This window comes from Ascaphus truei, chromosome 21, assembly GCF_040206685.1.
Source record: "Ascaphus truei isolate aAscTru1 chromosome 21, aAscTru1.hap1, whole genome shotgun sequence".
In the NCBI taxonomy this organism is placed as follows: Eukaryota; Metazoa; Chordata; class Amphibia; order Anura; family Ascaphidae; genus Ascaphus; species Ascaphus truei.
The window spans coordinates 20,583,950-20,605,894 of NC_134503.1; the positions used below are offsets into that span (position 1 = coordinate 20,583,950).

At 41.2% G+C, this 21,945-nt stretch overlaps 1 protein-coding gene across 18 annotated transcripts in view; it reads left to right on the plus strand.

Moving 5' to 3' along the window:
* The window catches only part of ZNF618 (zinc finger protein 618), a 220,358-nt gene that overhangs the window by 128,350 nt on the left and 70,063 nt on the right, over positions 1-21,945 (plus strand). For 7 of the 18 annotated variants that reach the window (XM_075579289.1, XM_075579290.1, XM_075579291.1 and 4 more), the window contains exon 7: positions 12,835-12,870. The exons of 9 other annotated variants lie outside the window; for them this stretch is intronic. In XM_075579289.1, the coding sequence (XP_075435404.1) occupies positions 12,835-12,870 (36 nt within the window). Of the gene's footprint in view, positions 1-219; positions 322-12,834; positions 12,871-21,945 lie in introns of those variants that run through there. 2 more of the 18 variants (XM_075579298.1, XM_075579299.1) reach the window with 1 other exon arrangement.

Consider the following 21,945-nt stretch of genomic DNA (forward strand, 5'->3'; position numbering starts at 1 on the left):
GTTGAAAAATATTATGTTTTAGTCCTATTAAGGAAGGCACAATATTAAGTTAACTGTCTTGATTATTTTTCTTATAAATTTACAGTTTTCAACAAAGATTCCCAGCTACAAAGTTTTGTGGGAAAACGTGTTCCCCGTGTCTAAATTCCTTGGGGTGTGTACTTTCAGAAAAATATATACTTTTGTGTGAGTTTATTTAGGCTCTGGGGTTGTTTTGCCTTGCCGATGATAGCATGCACCATTTGAATTCAGCCCTGCAAAATTCCGGCATAAAGAGCCTTGTGCAGTGTAATTTGAGGCCTTTTTCGCCAAAACAATATGGTAACTTACTGCATACATATTTCATGCAAATATCAAGAAATGTGATGCAAATGTCAATATCATAAATGTTTTGTTGAAACGTGTTCCCATGTCAAAGTTACTTTAGGCATGTATTTTCTGAAAATATATACATTAATTGGGGGGAATTTTTATGATAGAGGGTAATTTTGCTTTTCCAGTGATGAGGTGCATCTTTTTTATTCAGCTTTAAGCAATCCCGGCTTTAAGTATCTCACACAATCTTACTTCTTTGGGGCCTGTACAAGTGTGGTATGAATGTAGTCGGCAAACCCAGGGCAATAATGTTTAATATTTATTTCCATGATTATACTGTACAGCAAGGCCCCGCTTTTCGGCGATCTGCCGCTATGGCGGTACCGAGAAGGGGGCCGCCATGTCCGCGATTGCGCAGAACGGGCTGGTCCAAGGTTGCGCATGCGCAGAACGGGCCGATCCGGGGTCACGCATGCGCAGAATGGAGGGTTTTGCCGATTTTGCGCATGCGTAGAAAATCGCTGGTTCTGCTTTCCGGCAATTTTCGGCGGGTACCTAGAACGGAACCCGCCGCATGACTGGGGGCCCTCCTGTACTTAGCTGGAATGAGAAATATATAATACAAAATCTAGTTAGTGGTCTTCATGTTTTTCTCATTAATGTATATAGTTTTCAACAAAGATTACCAGCCAGAAATGTTTATGGGGAAAGATGTGTTACCCTTGTTTAAATGTATTGGAACATGTAAAGTAATTCCACAAAATTTTACTTTGGGTGATATTTTTATGCTAGGAAGTAGTTTGTCGAATACGGCATAATAAACGTTTTTACATTTAATGTGAAAAATTCAGGTGTGAATACTGTAGTCTTACTAATTTGGGATCTGTGTCTAAGCCTTATGCAAATCTGGTGTCAGTGTAATCAGAGAATAGGGGGCAGTAAAATCTAGCATTCATTTCAAGGAAAGGATGCAGTTTGTTCGATAAATCTGGGACAAGGAGGGCTTTTTCCAAGTACAGTCTTTCTTCTTACTGCTTGGTCATGAGTTTTCCCCCACGTTGGGCGATCCTTTCTTCCCTGAGTTTAGGGTGACCACCTGCATCAGGTTCTGTAGCTATAATTACGGGTGATTCAAGCTGGGCGGAGTATTTATCTATTCTGATTGACTCCCATGGCATCTCAGTTTGGTAGTTACCTAGTGTTGTACCTGTAGAGGTGTGAATACCGAAACAGTTCTGCCTCAATCTAACCAAAGACTTAATCTTTCTAGCGGTTATTTTCACTGTGAGGACTCGGGGTTGGGCCATTTGGACCCCTGCTTTTTAACTTGTTTATTAATGACCTTGAGGTTGGCATCGAGAGCAAAGTCTCCATCTTTGCTGATGATACTAAATTGTGTAAGGTAGTAGAATCAGAGCAGGATGTAATTTCCCTCCAAAGGGACTTGGAGAGACTGGAAACTTGGTCAGGTAAATGGCAGAGAAGATTTAATACAGATAATTGTAAGGTTATGCATTTAGTAAGCAAGAATAAACAGGCGACTTACAAATTAAATGGGGATAGATTGGGGGAATCCTTGATGGAGAAGGATTTAGGAGTGCTTGTAGACAGCAGGCTTAGCAATAGTGCCCAAAGTCATGCAGTAGCTGCAAAGGCAAACAAGATTGTATCTTGCATTAAACGGGCAATGGATGGAAGGGAAGTAAACATAATTATGCCCCTTTATAAAGCATTTGTAAGACCACACCTTGAATATGGAGTACAATTTGGGGCACCACTTCTTATAAAAGAGATTATGGAACTAGAGAGAGTGCAGAGAAGAGCAACCAAATTAATAAAGGGGATGAACAATTTAGTCCAATTTGCTTTAATTTGTACACCAACTTCGTGTGGAACCGTATCAAAAGCATTTGCAAAATCTAAGTAGACCACATCAACTGCATCAGGGCTGGAGCACACTTGTGGCTTCACGACGCTGTGTGCACATGTGCGAGCCTCTGTCTGCTGGGCGATGTGTGATCATCCCCAGCAGACGGAATGATCTGACACACCATGCTCCCACGTGACACGCTCAGCCTCCTACCCTGAGGGAGCAGGAAGCCAGGGTCCCTCTCGGCATCTCAAGCAACAGAGAACCCCCCCCCCCAAAAAAAACAAGGGGCTGCAATAAAGTTGTGTGTGACAGTTTGTGATTGCCTGAGACATAGGACACTGTCTTGATTACTGTAACTTCCTGCTGTCTGGCCTTCCTGCCTCTCACCTGTCACCCCTACAATCTATCATAAACGCTGCTGCCAGAATCACTCTACTCTTTCCTAGATCTGTCTCAGCATCTCCCCTCCTGAAATCCCTCTCCTAGCTTCCGATCAAATCCCGCATCTCACACTCCATTCTTCTCCTCACTTTTAAAGCTTTACACTCTTCTGCCCCTCCTTACATCTCAGCCCTAATTTCTCGTTATGCACCATCCAGACTCTTGTGTTGTTCTGAAGGATGTCTTCTTTCTACCCCCTTTATATCTGAAGCCCTCTCCCGCCTTAAACCTTTTTCACTGACTGCCCCACACCTCTGGAATGTCCTTCCCCTCAGTACCCGACTAGCACCCTCTCTATCCACCTTTAAGACCCACATTTAAGACACACTTGCTTAAAGAAGCATATGAATAGCACTGTGGATATTCTGAACACATGATACATAAAGCTTGGCCCCCTGCAGACGCACTTACCAGAACTCCCTCCTACTGTCTCTGTACGTTCTCCCTACCTACCAATTAGACTGTAAGCTCCTCGGGGCAGGGACTCCTCTTCCTTAATGTTACTTTTATGTCTGAAGCATTTATTCCCATGATCTGTTATTTATATTATCTGTTTTTTATTTGATTACCACATGTATTACTACTGTGAAGCGCTATGTACATTAATGGCGCTATATAAATAAAGACATACATACATACATACGCTGCCAAATAATCACACAGTCACAGGATAATCATGTCATGTGTATAATGCGGGGACCGGGGGTGTGTGAGCAGCAGGGACCGGGGGGTGTGAGCAGAGGGGACCGGGGGGTGTGAGCAGCGGGAACCGGGGGGTGTGAGCAGCAGGAACCGGGGGGTAAAAGCAAATAGCAATCTTTTTTTTCTGCCCCAGCTAGTATTGCGCACAGTCCCCCGTCTCCTGTCCCAGCCAATCAATGAAAACGTCTGGACATTGATTGGCTGCTGAAACTGACGTCACGCTGCTGCAGCCTGGAATCACAGTTTTGAAAGGCTACAGCAGCGGTGACGCCGCCGCGCTTCGCAGCCAATGGTAATTTCAACAATGAACACTACCAAGGGCCGCCAGGGGTCGTGACGAACGAACGCGCGCGCGCGCACACACAAAAGCACGTGCACGTCGTGTAGCGCTGTGTGTGCTCCAGACCTCACCCTGGTCTAAATTCCTACTTACATCATTAAAATGTATTACTCCCTTGTAAACACAGAAGCAAAGAATTTGTTTAATACCTCTGCTTTTTATTATCTCCAATAATCTGCCTGCCCATCTCACACTGAAAGGGTCATATATTTTCTTTTCTGATTTTTTTAGTTTTGTTATTAAGGTACCTAAATAACTTTTTAGGGTTGTTCTTCCTTTCTATTGCAATCCTTTTTTCTTTATCCATTTTTTCTAATTTGATTGCTCTTTTGCAATTTTTGTTACATTCCTTATAATTCTGATACGATGTCTCTGTTCCTTCTGACTTAAAGAATGTAAACGCCTTCCTCTACTTGTCCATTTCCTGCCCTACCTGTTTATTTAGCCACATTGGTTTTGACTTATTTATTTAATACTTATTACCCAAGGGTATACACTGATGAGTGTGCTTTTCTAACAATGTTTTAAAGACTGCCCATTTATCTTCTACATTTTCCCTGCAAAAACATCACCCCAATGTATTACTTGTAGATTAGACCTCAGTTTATTAAAAATCTGCCTTTCTAAAGTTTAAGGGCTTTGTTGAACAAAAGTAATCTGTTTTTTGATCATTTATTTCCAATGAGACCATGTTATGATCACTGTTACCCAAATGTTCCAGGACTTGAATATTGTCTATTACTTCTACATTGTTTGATATTTTCAAATCCAGTATTGCCCCTCTCCTGGTTGGTTCTTCAATAATTTGGGTCAAATAATTGTCTTTAAGCCCCCCAAAAACCTATTTCCTTTTGTTGTAATGCTAATCTCATTGCCCCAGTCTGTCTGGATAATTAAAATAATCCATTATGCAAACATGACCCAGTTTTGATGCCTTCTCCATTTGCAAAAGTATGTTATCTTCCTCAATCTCACAGATATTTGGTGGTTTATCCCTACAAACATTTTCTTTATACTTTTACCTCCACTGCTAATTTCTATGCACAAGGTCTCTACATTTTCATAATTCCCTTCATAAACATCTTCCCTTATTATAATAGGCTTTAGATCCGGTTTAACATATAAGCATAGTCCACCTCCTCTTTTATTTGCTCGATCTTTCCGAAAAAGGGAATAACCCTCTAAATTAACTGTCCAGTCATGAGTTTCATCCCACCATGTTTCAGTTATGCCTATGATATCATACTGCTCCCTTGCAGCTATTACTTAAAACTCCCCCATTTTATCTGTCAGGCTTCTTGCATTAGCAAGCATGCATTTCAGTTTTTTTTTCAGCCTATATTATTATCTTATCTGCTCCTTTCTTTCTGCGCCAATTTGGTTTAGTCTTTAGAAGTTTTCTAGTATTATCTGTATTTACTATGAGTGTCTCGCTGTTCGTCAAACTCACACTGCCCCCATTGCTATTGCTCTCACAGGCATCTCTGGAGGCTTTTTCTTTTTCTTCTTTACTTTTTAGATTCTGAAACATCAGCAGTCTGTGCACACATTCTTTCTCATCAGTGATACTGAATGTGCACTTGCCAAGAAAAACTTCTGCAATTTTCTTGTGACCACAGCGCATTGCTTGTTGCTGCAGTTTCTGGGCTCATTGAAAAAAATATTCCTCTGGCTGCTGCCCATTTTCTGGGGCCACATAGGTATCCTCCTCATCATCAGAATAAGGCCTGAAGGGACACTGCTCTATGTGGCTGTGCTTTTTACACCAGGAACACATTTTCTTCCCTATTCTTGCAGAGTCTTTATTTAACTTCAGCTAGGTGACCATTTTAAAATACCAAAGGCTTCTTTTTTTTTCACAAGTGGTTAGGTGGACTCTGGTTACAGCATCAGTACCTTGTGTGGGTCACCGTCTATCGCAGTTCCCCCAGACAAACTATGGCATTGTGGCCTTTTCCAGTGCAGTGTACATTTCCTGCCTGTCTGTGTAGCCCTTTAATTCTGGTCACTTCTGCACGTGATTCTTTGTTTTGTTGCTCTGGCTGTTGCAGGAAATGTAGGTAGGTACAAGCACAAAAAAATCACAGGCAGTCTCCGGGCCCCCTTTGAAATTCAAGGGCCACCTCTCTTCCCACTTCTAACACCATATGTAAGAGATGTGTGCAGAGATATTCTAATGGAGACCGACTTGGGTGAAATGAAAACCTTGCTTTATTGAGCCGGTTCCTTTAAACTCTGTACAGCATACAAAAACAAAATAAACAGACACCTACTCCCCGACAGAGACTAAATAGACAATATATGCCCTCACTATCTTTGACTGGCTAGATAAACCAGTTCACAGGGAGCAATATATACAAAAGTCTTATCTGACCGTACTGGTCTCGCTGTTCCGGTTCTCCAGATGCCAGCTTTTCAGTCCAGCCACTCCCAGGAATATCAGTCTGGTCTAAGGCCAGGTCCTCAGTGCAGCCGGCGGTGCGCGTTGGCTCGTGCAGTGGGGCCTTAGCCTTAGTGTGTCTTGTAGTCAGCACAGCCTTTGTGCTCAAGACTTTCAACTCATGTCATCATACTTGTGTGCTAAGAAATCTCTGTGCAGTCTTCTGTGCTCTCCTATGTCAACACACTTGTGTGTTAAGGAAATTTCTCTCTCTGTTTCTCAAAGGATGCTTTTATAGAGCTCTGATTATCCAGGTGGAGCCTGGTTAATTGAGTGGCTGCAATTATCCAGCTCCCTGCTGGATTCAGAGCTTTGAGGCTGCTTTATTTAAACAGGGATAAGTCCCTGTTACACTCCCCAACAGGTCATGTTTTCAGGATATCCCTGCTTCAGCACCGGTGGCTCAAACAGTCCCTGCTTCAGCACAGGTGGCTCAATCTGAGCCTCTGATTGAACTACCTGTGCTTATTGCTGGAATATCCTGAAAACCTGACCTTTGAGGGGGGGTGGGGGGGACGGCTTTAGCCTGGAGTTGAGCACCTCTGCTGCACTCCATACAAAGAAGTTTGAAAGAAAGGTTGCTAGGTTATAACTAGTCACCGTTACTAATACAAAATGTGATGCTGAAGGTCCAAACTTACTTAATCATGCTTTCCTTGCACAATTGTGTCGATTGGAATGGGAAAAAGTGTTATCCTTGTGAGGTGGGGGGAGAAGGCAGCTTTGATGTGATTGATAACTGATTTATGGATAGATCAGGAGGTAAACCTAAACCCTCAGATACTGTACACATGTAGATACTCTGAATGTCATCAAAAGATTCTACATCACCTCACAAAACATTTTACATTTTATTCTCATGTACACAAAGATCACATGTTAATAACATTCTAGTGTTGACACACCTGTTTTCAAAGGTCTTAAAACCCAAACGAGAAAATATACTTATTTTACACAATAACCCAATTTGGTTAACAATTTAAACTAAGCTATAGATTTGTTTAGTAATAAACTAGAGCATACCAGTGTATATGTCTGTATGGAATTTAAAGTATTCCTATTGCACGAGTGGACACATTACTTGAAGGATTATGCATAGCATAATAATAGCCTAGTTTTGTTCTGGGAGACATCAAAGGTGGTTCTCAGAGGTTATCTCCTACTCTGCAAAAAACGAGAGAGAAAATCTGGATAATAAACTCAAAAACCTCTAATAAATTCACAGAAGCATATAAAATGCTCAACACAGAAGACACAAAAATCATGCATACTGTAGAGACAAAGCACATTTAAGAACCTTTGCTAACCAAGCGGACCCAGTTACAGATAAGTTCCCCCTTAAAGAAAATTCTGTGTGGGAAATAGAGCATGAAAAATGCTGGTAAATCTAATCAAGGAAAATAGCAAGAATAACCACATTGAAAGTCAGTCAAATCATACAAGGGTAAGAGAGTAACTGACCCTAAACAGATCAGTCAGGTTTGTAAAAAAATGTAGGAAGAGCTTTGTAAATCAGATAAAATTCTGACAAAAATCCGAACTTTGTAACCTTAGTGAAGCAGAAATTAACATGCTAAATTATACAAAATGAAAGCCTTAGATCCAGTTTGATTTTTGGCAAAATACTGCAACATTTTAAATAGCCTTTTCTATGATGATATTTGACAACATTATATGCACATGCCAAACAAACAGCAAATTCCTAGAAATGTCACTTTGGGTATGAATATAAATGTACTTAAAACAGGGATAAATCTGGAACTAGCTGCCAGTAATTTAAGTTTATTTATCTCATGAACTGCCGAAAAGGCATTTACTAAAATGACTTGGCCTACTTATTCAGACTATTCAAAATGATACATTTGGGAGATGCAGTATTGTGTTATCCTTTATGAATCCCAAAACAGCAATCCCGCACATACAGTAATAGTTACAATCTTAACATTTGAGAACGTTGAGGGATTTAGGATTAATTATGAAAGTCAGAAGCCTTGCCGATCCATCTGGAAGCTAGACAGTTTAAACGGACTATTAAATCAATAACATTACTAACTATACAATATGTTTATAATGGCAAACACTACATTATAATTTCTAAGAAGATTCTAGGAGATTAGGTAAGATTTAAAAATAATTATACAGTCTGTGACCAACATCTGATATCAAATATCTCCTTCAAATGCCCCTGAAAGATATCACAGAGATGGTGAAAGAAACCCTGTTACTCAACACGTGCAAAGCCTGGCAAACCATAACAAAATAACCACTTCTGTTATGTATAATTATATTAGCAAAGAATACAACCGTGTCCAAAACTAACAGTCTTAATAAATGGACAACAGCCTTTCCACACATCCCTACAAAAGACTTAACATTACCTCGAGTGAGTAGGGTATAATTTTATTGACTATATATGAATTGTTACACAGTGGCTTTATTTTCCCAAGATCAGTCCAATACTTAATCTATCAGAGGATGATAAATGTCCAAAATGCTCCTAACAGATGCAGACATCACACATTGTTTATGGAAATGTTACTATACCCAGGGGTTTTGTAAAAAAAAAAAAAAAAAAAACATTTAAAGCTACAATCCCCTCAAAAATGTTATTGAGCTAAACGGGGTTACTTTCAGCTGCTCAGATCTTGGGTTCCCGAGATAATTACCAGTAAAGTTGCCAATGGCCCTCCTGTCATATCAATGCTGTCACTGACCAATAGGAAGTTGCAACTGATGACGTGACAGTTTTCTATTTGTTTTCAGGGCCAGGGAGCTTTGAAGGGTTAATAAGTTAACTAGAACAGACCCCCGGCACCTCTACCGGTAATTATCTCCAGAAGAAAGTGGTCCCAGAGCTGGAAATATTGTTGTTAAGATCAGCAGGTTCCCCTGGTTCAGAATATGTAAAAATAATAATTTTACCCCAGGTGTAATTGCTGCTTGAAAATTAGATTTGATATTATCCCTGAATTGGGCTTTATTTGGTATAATAAAAAAACGATGAAGGGGGAGATAGAATCCTCTAACTCAGCTGGAAAGAATGGTCTCCATGGCAGCTAAAAATACATTCTCCACCAATGGATACAGAAATCTCTCTCCACTATAGGCCTTTTGAGAGAAAAACTATTTTGTATTCAAAATGGATTGGATAAGCACATGTGTTTAAGGTTTGGGAACAAACCTTGAAAAGAGCATTGAAAAACAACATTGGCAATGTTCAATACAGTACACGTCAAGGTTCGGTCTTCGAATACTGCAGGATTGTCAACCTTTCAATATCTAAGTGGAAGGTAGAGATTGGAAAGTAGATTCACTAAAGTCCCATAAAGCGCACCAACAGCTCACCAAGTGGAGGGCTAAAAAACTTTTATTGAGGACTACATAAAATGAAAATCAGGAAACAAACAAAAACTAGTACATGACAACCCAATATCTAAATCTAAACAGTCAATAGTAGCTTTAATTATAGGCTAAAGCAGTAAAATTCCGGGCATTATTGGAAACCCTGCTCTCTGATGGTTTACAATTCCGGGCATTATCCAATCAGTAATGCCCGGAATTTTAGCAGCTTGCAATGCGTCGTTTTCAATGTGTTTATTTCCAGCCAATCAGCTTTCAGAACAGTTGGGGCAGGGGATTGGTCATAATGAAGTAACAGCTCTGAGACAGGGCAGGGGATTGGTCAGGAAGTATCAGCCACGGGTTGACTCCTCCCCCTCCCGAGCTGACTGAGATTTTCTGAGCAGATTCAGTTGAATTGGGAGGGGGATTGGGGGGGGGGGAGACAGTCTGCAAAGCTTAGTAAGTGGCTGCACATTTTTATTGTGTGTGTGTGTTGTGTTGTGCTGTTGTATGTGTGTGTAGCAGCAGTTTGTGTGTGTGTAGAGCAGCTGTGTTGTGTGTGTATAGCTGTTGTGTGTGTGTGTGTGTGTGTGTGTATAGAGCTCCAGTGTGTGTGTGTGTCAGTGTCAGCAGCAGTGTTTATGGGTGTAGCATGTGTGTGTAGCAGCAGAGTTTGTGTGTGTAGAGCTGCTGTGTTGTGTGTATGTGTAGAGCTGTTGTGTGTGTGTGTAGAGCTGTTGTGTGTGTGTGTGTAGAGCTGCTGTGTTTTGTGTGTGTGTGTAGAGCTGCTGTGTTTTGTGTGTGTGTGTGTGTGTGGAGCTGCTTTGTTTTGTGTGTATAGCTGCTGTGTTTTGTGTGTGTGTGTGTGTGTGTGTGTGTGTGTGTGTGTGTGTAGAGAGCTGCTGTGGTGTGTGTGTGTGTAGAGCTACTGTGGTGTGTGTGTGTGTGTGTGTGTGTGTGTAGAGGTGCTGTGTTGTGAGTGTAGAGCTCCTGTGTGTGTGTGTGTGTGTGTGTGCGCGTGCGCATGCGCTTGTGTATGTAGAGGTGCTGTGTTGTGTGTGTGTGTGTGTGTGTACAAAGAGGGGGCGGCAGTGTGTGGATATAGATAGCTGCAGTGTAAGCGTATATAGAAATGGTTTCATGTATTTACCATTTTATTTTAATTTAAAAAATCTATATAACTGTACAAAAGTGTCTATTATTTATGAAAAAAAGTGTACATTTAGCCTATAATAGTAATAATCCCCTCAAAACAGGGCATTACTGGCCAATGATGCCCTGGCTGGGTTAAAGTCCCTCGGCTTCGCCTCGGGCCTTCAACTCTTCCAGCCAGGGCATTATTGGCCAGTAATGCCCTGTTCTGAGGGGATTATTACTTAAACATAATATAATTTATTGTTTTTTTTTTGTTTTTTTGCTTTAAATATGGGTTACAAATAGTAAGTACAATGAGAACACTTTTAATTCACTTTTTGAGTGTAATAATATTTATAGCTTTAGATCTGAGCTGACATTAGTTACAATGAGCTCTTCTTAAAATAGCTTCACATATTTTATTGAACAGAGCACCACTTCAATATTACTCAAAGTAACAGTAATTAAAATAACTTCATAGGGCAAAAATGTAAGTTTAAAATAAGTATGTGGACATTACCTAATTTTTGGTTGTTGAAAGTATGTGCAGACGTATTAGTATTGGCAACTACATGGTTGGAAACAGAGCAGGTTAATATTTTATTCTGCATAAACAACCTAATATATGCACTGGATGGGAGGAGTATGTCAGGTCGCAGGGAGCCCTGATGTTAAATTCCTCCTTGAATAATGTCCATAGATGGTGGGTGCTTCTTCAAGAGTTTTTCCCTAAACGCTTTACGTGGGTAAGAACTAAATGGGATTAGAAGATCGCAGGACACCATCACAATATGGTGCAGATCAATTTATTCATACAATAAAAGCCAAGTATTCATCAAATAATTGTACTGGCGCAACTAGTTCAAAGTGAGTGAACAATATAGAATAACCAAAGTGATACTGTGCTAGAGAACAACTTAATGTGCAGTTGTTCCAACAGTTTATTTATAAAATGTTTTACCCAATACATTGAGAGTTACCTCTCGTTTTCAAGTATGTCCTGGGCACAGAGTTATGATAACAATACATGGTTACATTAAATGAACAGAGGTTGTACAGCCAATTCACAGACATTTCATGGACAGTTAGGAAAATTGGGTACAGGGGATTAAGGGCTGGTGAGTTTCAGATTTGAAATAGAGCAGTTTTAACATCACCAAACATCAGCGAACGGCTCACACCCTTTGGCTGCCGTTCAGCTGCGTCAAAAAGCTGTCCGCCTTTGGGGTGACTTAGCTGTAGACTGAAGGGGGTCAGATTGAATGCAGCTGATGGTCTGTACAAATAAAAGCAAAGTAAATGATCAGTCTCACTCACAAGTAAAGTGCTTGCACTCAAGCACAAGTATGTGTCATTTGTCATCAGAGCAACACTCCTTTAACTGGAAAATTCCTTCATGCGGCGGCTCACCCTTTCTCCCTCTGAATCTGCTGTGGATGCCGCTACGAGCCGTCATGCGTCCGTTCCTTACGGGTGTCGGGTGATGACGTTGCGTTGTCATGCTGATGCCTCATCGTCTCTGTGGTGCTCCAGCTGAACTTTGCCTCTTCCTTAGGCCTCGTCCTATGCATTTCGCAGAGCAACTGTATATACATTTATCTCCCGAGGAAGCTGACGGTTGTTCTGCGAAATGCGTAGAACGTGGCTGAAGGAGAACGTAAAGTTCCACTTTAGCTCCAGACATAAACTGCGGCATCACCTTGACAACCCAACACCCGGAAGGAACAAATCATATTGTGGTGTTAACCTGTGCTCTTCTAATCCCATTTAGTTAATATTTTGAGTTCCTTCAGTTGGTATTTTGGCATATTCCACACATTTTACCTGTAGATCACCCATATGGCAATATGTGCTACTTTTCTCTCTTGAGTAGATGACGCTGCTTTTTTAAAGGTGTGTTTCCAGATGACGAACTGCAAGAAGCCAAATAAAAATATTGTAGAATAATTAATACTTACTGTTTATAAATTTCTGAGGAAAAACAAATTGAGAACATAATTCTGCAGTGATCAAAAACATTTCGTTTGAATAAATAACCATATAATATGAAATATAAAATGTGGACAATTGCGTAATGATTTATAGGATCAGGCTAAAATATGGAAGGGAAATTGGTACGGAACATAATACCCCAAATTGGTTAAAGTTAGTAGAACTGCACCTTAAAGTGAGAAAAATAGTCTGAAACAAGTTAATGTATTTATTTTTGTTTTGTTTTTGTGTTTTCCCTCCTGCTTTCCTTGTTAGTTTTTAGTGTGGAGGGGGCCACAGACAAAAGGTCAGGTAAGCAGAAAGTGGTTTATTTGATATATATAAATTACAACGATTAGTTTTCATGATTGTATGTGAATAGATTGTGAAATATGTGGGTTACAGAGCTTGTTTTCTTTTTTTGGTGGGGCGGGGGCACATTGGTGGAAGTTCTATTTGACCAAACCAAGAGAGAGTTTCTCCAATAAGAGGCTCATCATTTCTAACCACAGTTACAGATCTAGATGTGTGGTATCGTGCTTGCCACATTTCGGATCTACAATACACAGGCTCTCTGAGGGACTCTGTTCTTACCACACTTAAGGATCTAGATGGGGGATTCTGTTCTTACCACATGTACAGGTGCGCCGATGAGTATTCTAAAACTTGCCTTAAACTTGCCTTGGAAAATCTGGGGCTATCACCAACAAGATCCAGGTACATGCTGGGTACATTCTGTGACATTTCTGCAGAGACTAATGGCCCATTAGATTAACACAGCAGGGGTCCCTGGCAGTTACTGCCAGGGACCCCCGCTGTTAATCCGATGGGCCATTAGTCGGTCTGCAGAAATGTTGCAGCATGTACCTGGGTCTTGTTGGTGATTGCCCCAGATTTGTTTTAGAATACTTGTCGGCACTACAGTAACACTCAGTTCCAAGATGGTAGTCTCTATTCTCACCCCACTTATTTTTTCATAGTATGTTGCAGAGGGATGTGGCAACACTTTTTTTTTCTTGTTTCATTAATGTGTTGCCTGTAAACAGCCTTACTTGTTTAATTAAAGTAGGCCTTATTCCCTTATCTCAGCTGCATCTCTTCTGCTTTCTGAAATCAAATTTTATTGTCACTTGCTTGGAATTAGAATGAGCAACATAATATGTTTCTTTAGTTACCATCTTATAAATATCCGCTAGATCAGGGGTGCGCAAACTATTCACGCTGTGCTCCCCTGTCTTATCCCCTGGTGCTTGCGCCCCCCCAACCATGCTTCACGGCATGCAGAGGTCATGTGACGTCATGTCATGGCCCCGCCGCGTTGCCATGGCAACGGGTCACGTCACACGGTCCCGCGTCGTCATTTGATGCCGCGTTGCCATGGCGACGCGTCACACAGCCGGCTGAATCAAGGTAAGTGGAGTGTTGCAGAGGCCTCACGCGACCCCCCGGCATTAAATTAAATGCCTTGGGGAAGAGCGCGGGCGGTGGCAGAGGTTACCCCAGACAAATCTCCCGCCTCCCCTGCGGGCGCTCCCCCCAGTTTACGCTGCGTTAGACTACATTGACAGAATAACAGCATCTAATTTACTTATACGTTTACATTATTCATTGAGTAAAACTAGTCTAATGTAATGGAGCAGAAATCCTCACACTAGATACCCCTGATGAGTTTTGACGCATAATACTCTTGAACAACAGCTTCCATTTATAATGTTGACATATAGCTTAATCTTTGAGTGCTTGACCTAAACCAAAAGGTTTAAGCATACAACATATGTTTGTGTTCATAGAAATGAAACTGCCTAAGACATTTGCTTGTGCCCAAAAAAAATAATAATATTAAAACCCTTTTTAGCCGTGACCTTATTCACAGTTTGTTTTGCAAGGTTGCTGTAAAATTGCATCTCGTGTTCTCCTTTACTGAAAACGGCTCCTCTTCCCACTTGTGATAGTTGTGGGCTACATTCTAATAACTCCTCTTGTTAATGTGGAAACTTAGAGACTGGGAAAGCAAGGCCCAACTTAAGTGTAAGTTTATCATATGAAACAAAAGAAACATATCTTTCCTGATTGCAGTGGTCAGAGAGAAGGAGTAGTGTATTACTGCTGCATTAGGGAGAAAAAGTGTCTACAACCATCTTTTTATGCTTGTGATCGAAGGAGCAGCTCAGTGAGTAAAGACACTAACACTGAAAACAAAGACACTGAATGTGAAGCAGGGGACCCTGCAGGGGCAGCTCCTTGTGACTTTGGGCAAGTCACTTTATCTCCCTGTGCCTTAGGCCCCCAGAAAATAGTTTATAAGCTCTTCAGGGCAGGGACTGTGTCTGCAAAAAAATATATGCACTGCGCTGTATAAACAGTCAGCGCTATACATGAAGAAACTATTATTACTATTATTATTATTATTTTGATCAGCCTAACATTTCAGATGAATAATCTACTGAGTTATGAGTAGCAAATGGAAATCTATGAGTGCTTCAGTAATGTCTTTCAGGACACTTCTCAAAGAACAGATGGGAAATTAAAACGTATTCCCGTGCTTTATTACTTCTGATAGCAGAATATTTTTAGGGTGGGGGTATGGTTAAGAATGAACGATATGAAGCTTAATGCACCCGCTGATCGCAACGTTACTGCAGTGACAGGCATGGAAAAGGAGGGTCGTGGGTGTGATTTCCCCTAGCAAAAAAGTGATGCCGTTCACTGAACAACAATTAGGCCACCAGATGGCCAGCTCTAGTGACGTTCTCTTGTCAATCGGTAATATCACGTTTTTATTTGAGACAGAGTTTCTTTATCAGCAATGGTTTTCCACTGGTAGAAGTATATATTCTGCCTAATAATCTTGTTAAATTGTATCTTCCTGCCATTTACAGAGAGTCTGGCTGAGCGGTGCTTGGCGAGGTGACTTGCATATATATATATATATATATATATATATATATATATATATATATGCAAGTCCCCGCTCACGCGATGCGCTTAAGTAAATAAATAAAATTATACTTACCCGCTCGCTCAATATTCTGCAATGCTGCCCCTCCCCCCGCTCCCGAGCAGACGCAGGACACCGCCACGCATGCTTTGAGCGCCAGCGCGCTCAGCGCTAGCGGGGCCGCAGCCATAAGTTAAATTATGCTGTTAGTGCCAGTTCCCTCTTATTTTTATTTAAAATGTTCATAACTTCAATATCCTTGTGGGGAAAAAAAAAAGAACAAGATCATTTTGGGTGTGTAAGCCTGAATTTGGAGTGTTTCTATTATCTTCATTTGTTTTGTGATATGCCTATCTTGTATGTGCAAGGAGATTGTGTAGCCAGAGTATTTATCTTGTGATGTTTTGTTTGACCTAATGATAGCAGCATAATTAGTTTAAAGAGATAAAGGAAACAATTAGCAGATATTTTTTGTTACCCAATGTAAATCGAAACACACATTTTTAGATGGCAAGCAAATAACTGAAAACTGTAACATTAAAATTGCACTGAACCCAGTCAAAATAAAAGGATGTTTCTCATTGAAAACTTGTAAAAAAAAAAATACTTGAGTGATTGAATCTTTCAAGAAGAACCACTGAAAACATTATTATATTTTTATATTTGTAGCCCTCTTTCCCTGTAATGTGAAGGGTCTACTAGTGCTGGCGGTACCTGTCAGCTCACAGGGATCTGAGCCTCCGCTACTGGGAGCCTGGGGTAACAAATATACTGAGTGGCAGCGCCTCCACCTGCACGGGAACCCAATTGGATGGGATAACCCCGAGCAGGAACTATTAATAACATTCCACATGTTATAAGAATAACAATAATAACATTTACTGTGAGCAATAACCATAAACCACATACTGGCAATAGCAATACTAATGGTTACAGCTATACCTCGCCGTGCAGGGCGTTGTCCCACCACCGTGTATCCCCACACCGTGTCCACGGTACCAGAGGTGTCCTTTGGTTACTTCACCCAATAAGTGTCCCCAAAGATGCCCACCCCTCTAGGCGTGATCAGCGCCTTATTATACCGGTATTGGTGCACGTTTAGTGAACGGTACCTGCCAGGTGTGTCCACACCCTGGCGCGCTAACAACGAGAAACAGGGGATCCACCGATCCAACGATTTCCTCCGCTGGGTGGGATGTCTCCCTCTGGAGTGACTTCCGCAATGTTTGTCGCCCACTATCTGGCAGTCTGGTCCCAGACTGCAGAAGCAATAGTTCAAATGAAACAACTGTGGCCCTAAGCTGGCTAACCACTAAAGGGGCAGGATCCCTAACTGAAGGACCTTCCCTACAGCAGCCACAAGCTTAGGATGAGTTGGGGCCTATCTGGGGCCTAGGGGATCCCTGGCCTAGTGCAGAGGGTCACAGACCCCTGCACCTGTACAACCTCCCCTAACTGCGTCCCTGCTCCATTTGCCAGCAACCCTCAGAGTTCCAAATGTATCAACTGCCTCACAGAAGAATCCTGTCACTTCATTGGCCAGGCCTGACCACCTGACTCCCAGCCCCGTGGCCTTCTGGGGGCTGTAGTGCATGTGAAACCCCCTTAACATTTGTGCCGCGTGCGCTATCTCTAATGGCTGCCGCAATGCTCCCTACACATGCGCGAACCTTGTAATGGCCGCCGCACATGGGGAAGATACTGCGCATGCGTGCGCAACGGCAAGATGGCGACGCCCTGATCATCAGCTCCCGTCGGAGCTCTGGCGATGCGCTTGCCACTCCGGCAGTCCCCACAGCGACCCCCCTTCTCCCGACCGGTAGCGAATGTAAGGGGCCAATCGGGGAACCCAGGCCACATACTTTATATATTCATTTATTTTTATCCTCGATGTGGAACTGTCCTACCAAACATTTTGGCCCTTATAGAATATGCTGGTTTCCTGCGCTGAAGAATATTTTAGATCCTACCTTTTGAATGGAGCTGAACTCTTTTTGAAGCACGGGGAAGAGCATATTGTATAGGGACGTTTGTAGTGAATGATAACCCTTCAGGGAACCTTCATTTGACATTTGGATGTACTGGAATATCGTCTTTTTTTCTTTATAAAATAAGCCCCTCCCCACCCCCCCCGACCCCCCCTCCATGGTACTTGAGATTCAACTTTTTACGTGCTAGGTCCCTTTTGGGAAGCAATATGGCCTCTAGACAAGCCTTGCTTCCACAGGCCAATAGGAAGCCTCAATGTCATCATAGCATGAAATTGCGGCTTCCTATCAGACAACCTCGGTAACATACACAATCGCTGCAAGCTCTAAACCCTTTTTGTCTTCAGGTATATATTACAATGCAATATATACCTGGCATCTGCCTCTCCAACACATTTATTATAATTAACCCCTTTGAAGTCATAGTGGCCATGAGGGCAGGCATTATGCATACGTTCATGGTAACTAAGGTAGCCATGGGTATAATACAAATACCCTATGTTGCTACGAATTGTATGTCAGACGTACAACTGGTATGGCATACAAGGGGTTAACAGTCCCCTTTAATCTCCCTGGGTTGCCTAACCTCCCTCCCCGGGTAACCTACCCCCATAACGCACCCTTTCTTCCCCCAAACTCCCAACAAACCTAACACCCCTCCCCTTCTCTACAGGACTGGCTATTAGTCCTACTAGCCAAAGGTGACAACTAGGGCTGGTAGCCAATATAAACATTTAAAAAATACAATTACACATGTACAGTACTATATATATATATAAATATATATATATATATTCAGTGCTTGACAAATCGCCCAAAAATGTTCTCGCCAAACCAAAAAATCTCGCCACTTAGCCCCACCCCTAGCCCCGCTTTTTAAAAAATAAACTAGTAAGAAATAGTAATAAACTAGTAAGAAATAAACTAGTAAGAACTCTATTATAGGCTAAAGCAGTAAAATTCAGGGCATTATTGAAAACCCTGCTCTCTGATTGGTTAAAATTCCGGGCATTATCAATTCAGTAATGCCCGGAATTTTAGCAGCTTGCAAAGTGTAATTTTCAATCTGGTTATTTCCAGCCAATCAGCTTTCACAACAGCTGAGACAGGGCAGGGGATTGGTCAGAATGAAGTAACAGCTCTGAGACAGGGCAGGGGATTGGTCAGGAAGTATCAGCCACAGGTTGACTCCTCCTCCTTCTGAGCTGACTGAAATTTTCTGAGCAGATTCGGTTGAATTGGGGGGGGGGGGGGGGGAGAGAGTCTGCAAAGAAGTAAGTGGCTGAATTTTTTATTGTGTGTGTGTGTGTGTGTGTGTTTGTGTCAGTAGCAGTGTTTATGGATATAGCAGCAGTGTGTGTGTGTTGTGTTGTACAGTATGGGTGTGTAGCAGCAGTTTGCGGTTGTGTTGTGTGTGTAGAGCTGATGTGTGTGTGTATAGAGCTTCAGTTTGTGTGTGTGTGTGTGTGTGTGTGTCAGCAGCAGTGTTTATGGGTGTAGCATGTGTGTGTAGAGCTGCTGTGTTGTGTGTGTGTGTAGAGCTGCTGTGGAGTGTGTGTGTGTGTGTGTGTGTGTAGAGCTGTTGTGGTGTGTGTGTGTGTGTGTGTGTGTGTGTGTGTGTGTGTGTGTGTGTGTGTGTGTGTGTGTGTGTGTGTGTGTGTGTAGATCTGCTGTGGTGTGTGTGTGTGTGTAGAGCTGCTGTGTTGTGTGTGTGTGTGTGTGTCAGTAGCAATGATTATGGGTGTAGCAGCATCAGCAGTGTGTGTTGTGTTGTGCTGTTGTGTGTGTAGCAGCAGAGTTTGTGTGTGTAGAGCTGATGTGTGTGTGTGTGTGTAGAGCTTGTGTGTGTGTGTGTGTGTGTGTGTAGAGCTTGTGTGGTGTGCTTGTGTGTGTAGAGGTGTTGTGTGTGTGTGTGTAGCAGCAGTTTGTGTGTTTGTGTGTGTACACACAGAGGGGGCGGCAGTGTGTGGATATAGATAGCTGCAGTGTAAGAGTATATGGAGGTGGATTCATGTATTTACCATTTTATTTTAATAAAAATATCTATATAACTATACAAAAGTGTCTATTATTTATGAAAAAAAGTCTACATTTAGCCTATAATAGTAATAATCCCCTCAGAACAGGGCATTACTGGCCAATAATGCCCTGGCTGGGTTAGGAATGTTTAAAGACACTGGAAGGTGTTAAAACGGAGATAAGGAAGGTGAGATTTAGGGATGGGGGGGGGGCTATACATCCACAGCAGCATCTGGGGTGGGGCGAGGTTTAGGATGGCACATTGACAGGGAGGACCATTACAAAAAATTATGATCGTGTGTGAGGAAACCCCATATCCGCATTAAGTCCACTTGTTTTGGTGTCAAAGAGTTTTATCATTCTGAGTTCAAATGTTTTCCGTTCTTGGGTCGAAAGAACCAAATCAGAAACATGTACAGTACATCAATCCACATGCCTGATGGCAAAACATAAACAAGAAAGCCCAAGAAAAATCAAACAACCAAATAAATATATTTTTATTTCGAGGCTATCTCTGGTCTGGCGATGAAGGATCCTTAGCCTGACCGGCACCTTCGATCCTGCGTTGATTAAAGAGTTTTCATCTGTAAGTATTTCTTAAGGGAGGCAGTTAACCCTGTGTATGCCATAACAGTTGCACCTCTGACATACAATGGTTAGTAAAGTAGTTAGGGTATTGGTATTAACCCCACGGTGACCATGAAGGCATGCATAATGCATGATTTCATAGCCACTCTGGCTTCTGAGGGGTTAATACATAGGTCTTGTCTACATTTTATTACCTAGGAAGAAAAAAAGGGAGCGCTATGTCCTAGATGATAGGCCGGCTGCCTATGATATAACTCTGGCCCCAGGTCAGATGGTAGAAATGGAAGGGATGTTACATCTATGGCGCTCAGCACTAAAAATAACTATACTTAAAATAATAATTAATTAGTAAATTAAAATAATAATAATATAATAAATAATAATATTACTAATAAAAAAGTAGTGATGATAATATAAATCAAATAATAATAAATTATTAGCGTTTGTCTAGCACTTAGTGTATGTTGTATGTTGGTTCATTGTGTGTTGCAGTATTATGCTATGATCTCCTTATCGTTTCATGTACTTACCACCACGTGGAGCATATCAATGGACGGGCCACATCATTGATACTGGTTGTATATTGCTATTTATTATTATTTGATTTATATTATCACTACTTTTTTATGAGTAATATTATTATTTATTATATTATTATTATTTTATTTTACTAATTAATTATTATTATTTTAAGTATAGTTATTTTTAGTGCTGAGCGCCATAGATGTAACATCCCTTCCATACATTTTATTACCTACTGTAGTCCTGGGTATTCCACTTTGGCTTCCTATGTTGCTAAGACAATATAGGAAGCCAAAGTGGGCCTCTTCCGCACCCTGGACTTAGCAGTAAGACATGTCTTAGCTTTGAAGATCCCCATTAACACTCAACGAGGCGTTAACGTAAGTTAACATCTTGTTAAGTCAATAACAGAGCTTTGTGGATCAAGGGAACTGTTTAACAAGTTACAAAGTCATATATAAGTCCACCGTTGTATATCATCTAGACACAGAGTCTTATTTTGTAGTGTAATATGTATTTATTTAAAAAAATTAATAAATACTGTACGAAATTGAACGTACTGGCCATATAAACTTATGCTGTCTTTGTCTAATTTGCTCCAAAATAACTATTCTTACTAAGAAGAATATTCTATATGGCGATTGTTGTAACTACGGTGAGATAATAGCTTTCTGACTTCAATGCATTGTGAGTGTTATCGTCGTTAGTTTCTATACTACTCTCCAAATTCAGCTGATTTTACTGTGTGTTATGGGCATTCCTGGTTTTTCCTTAAGAGTTGAATTTGTAAAGAAAAAAAGTACAAATATTATCAATTAAGGGATTATTTATTATCTCCAGTAGCACAGTAGAAATGACCAATACAATGTTACATAACAACAGCATGTTTCATAAGCACGTAGAAATGCCTATAAAGTGGCAACCGATTTCTCCCTTTTTTACTGCATGGGAACTGGCGGGGAGGGGAGTTCGGTGGTCCTCCTGAGGTTAACTGCGTTATTTTCAGCTCCAGGGCCCCTCCGGATACTAGCGAAGTTATCTGTGTTATTTTCTGTATTTTTTTTAAACTACTTTATATTGACCTGCAGGGTTTGGTGGCCATTTTGTTTCCCCTGGATAGAGTTTTAAAACTGGTAGTTTAATTGATAAATTCCCCGGAGCTGAAAAAATACACAATTTCAACTCTGGAGAAGCCCCTTTTCTCCTTGATGACAAAAAAGGAGGAAGGTTAAAAAAAAAAAAAAAAAAAAAAAACCATAGTCCAGAATTCCTGCTTTTATTTTTATAATCCAGGGCTCCGTTTAGAAGATATGAATAGTTCAAATATTAAGT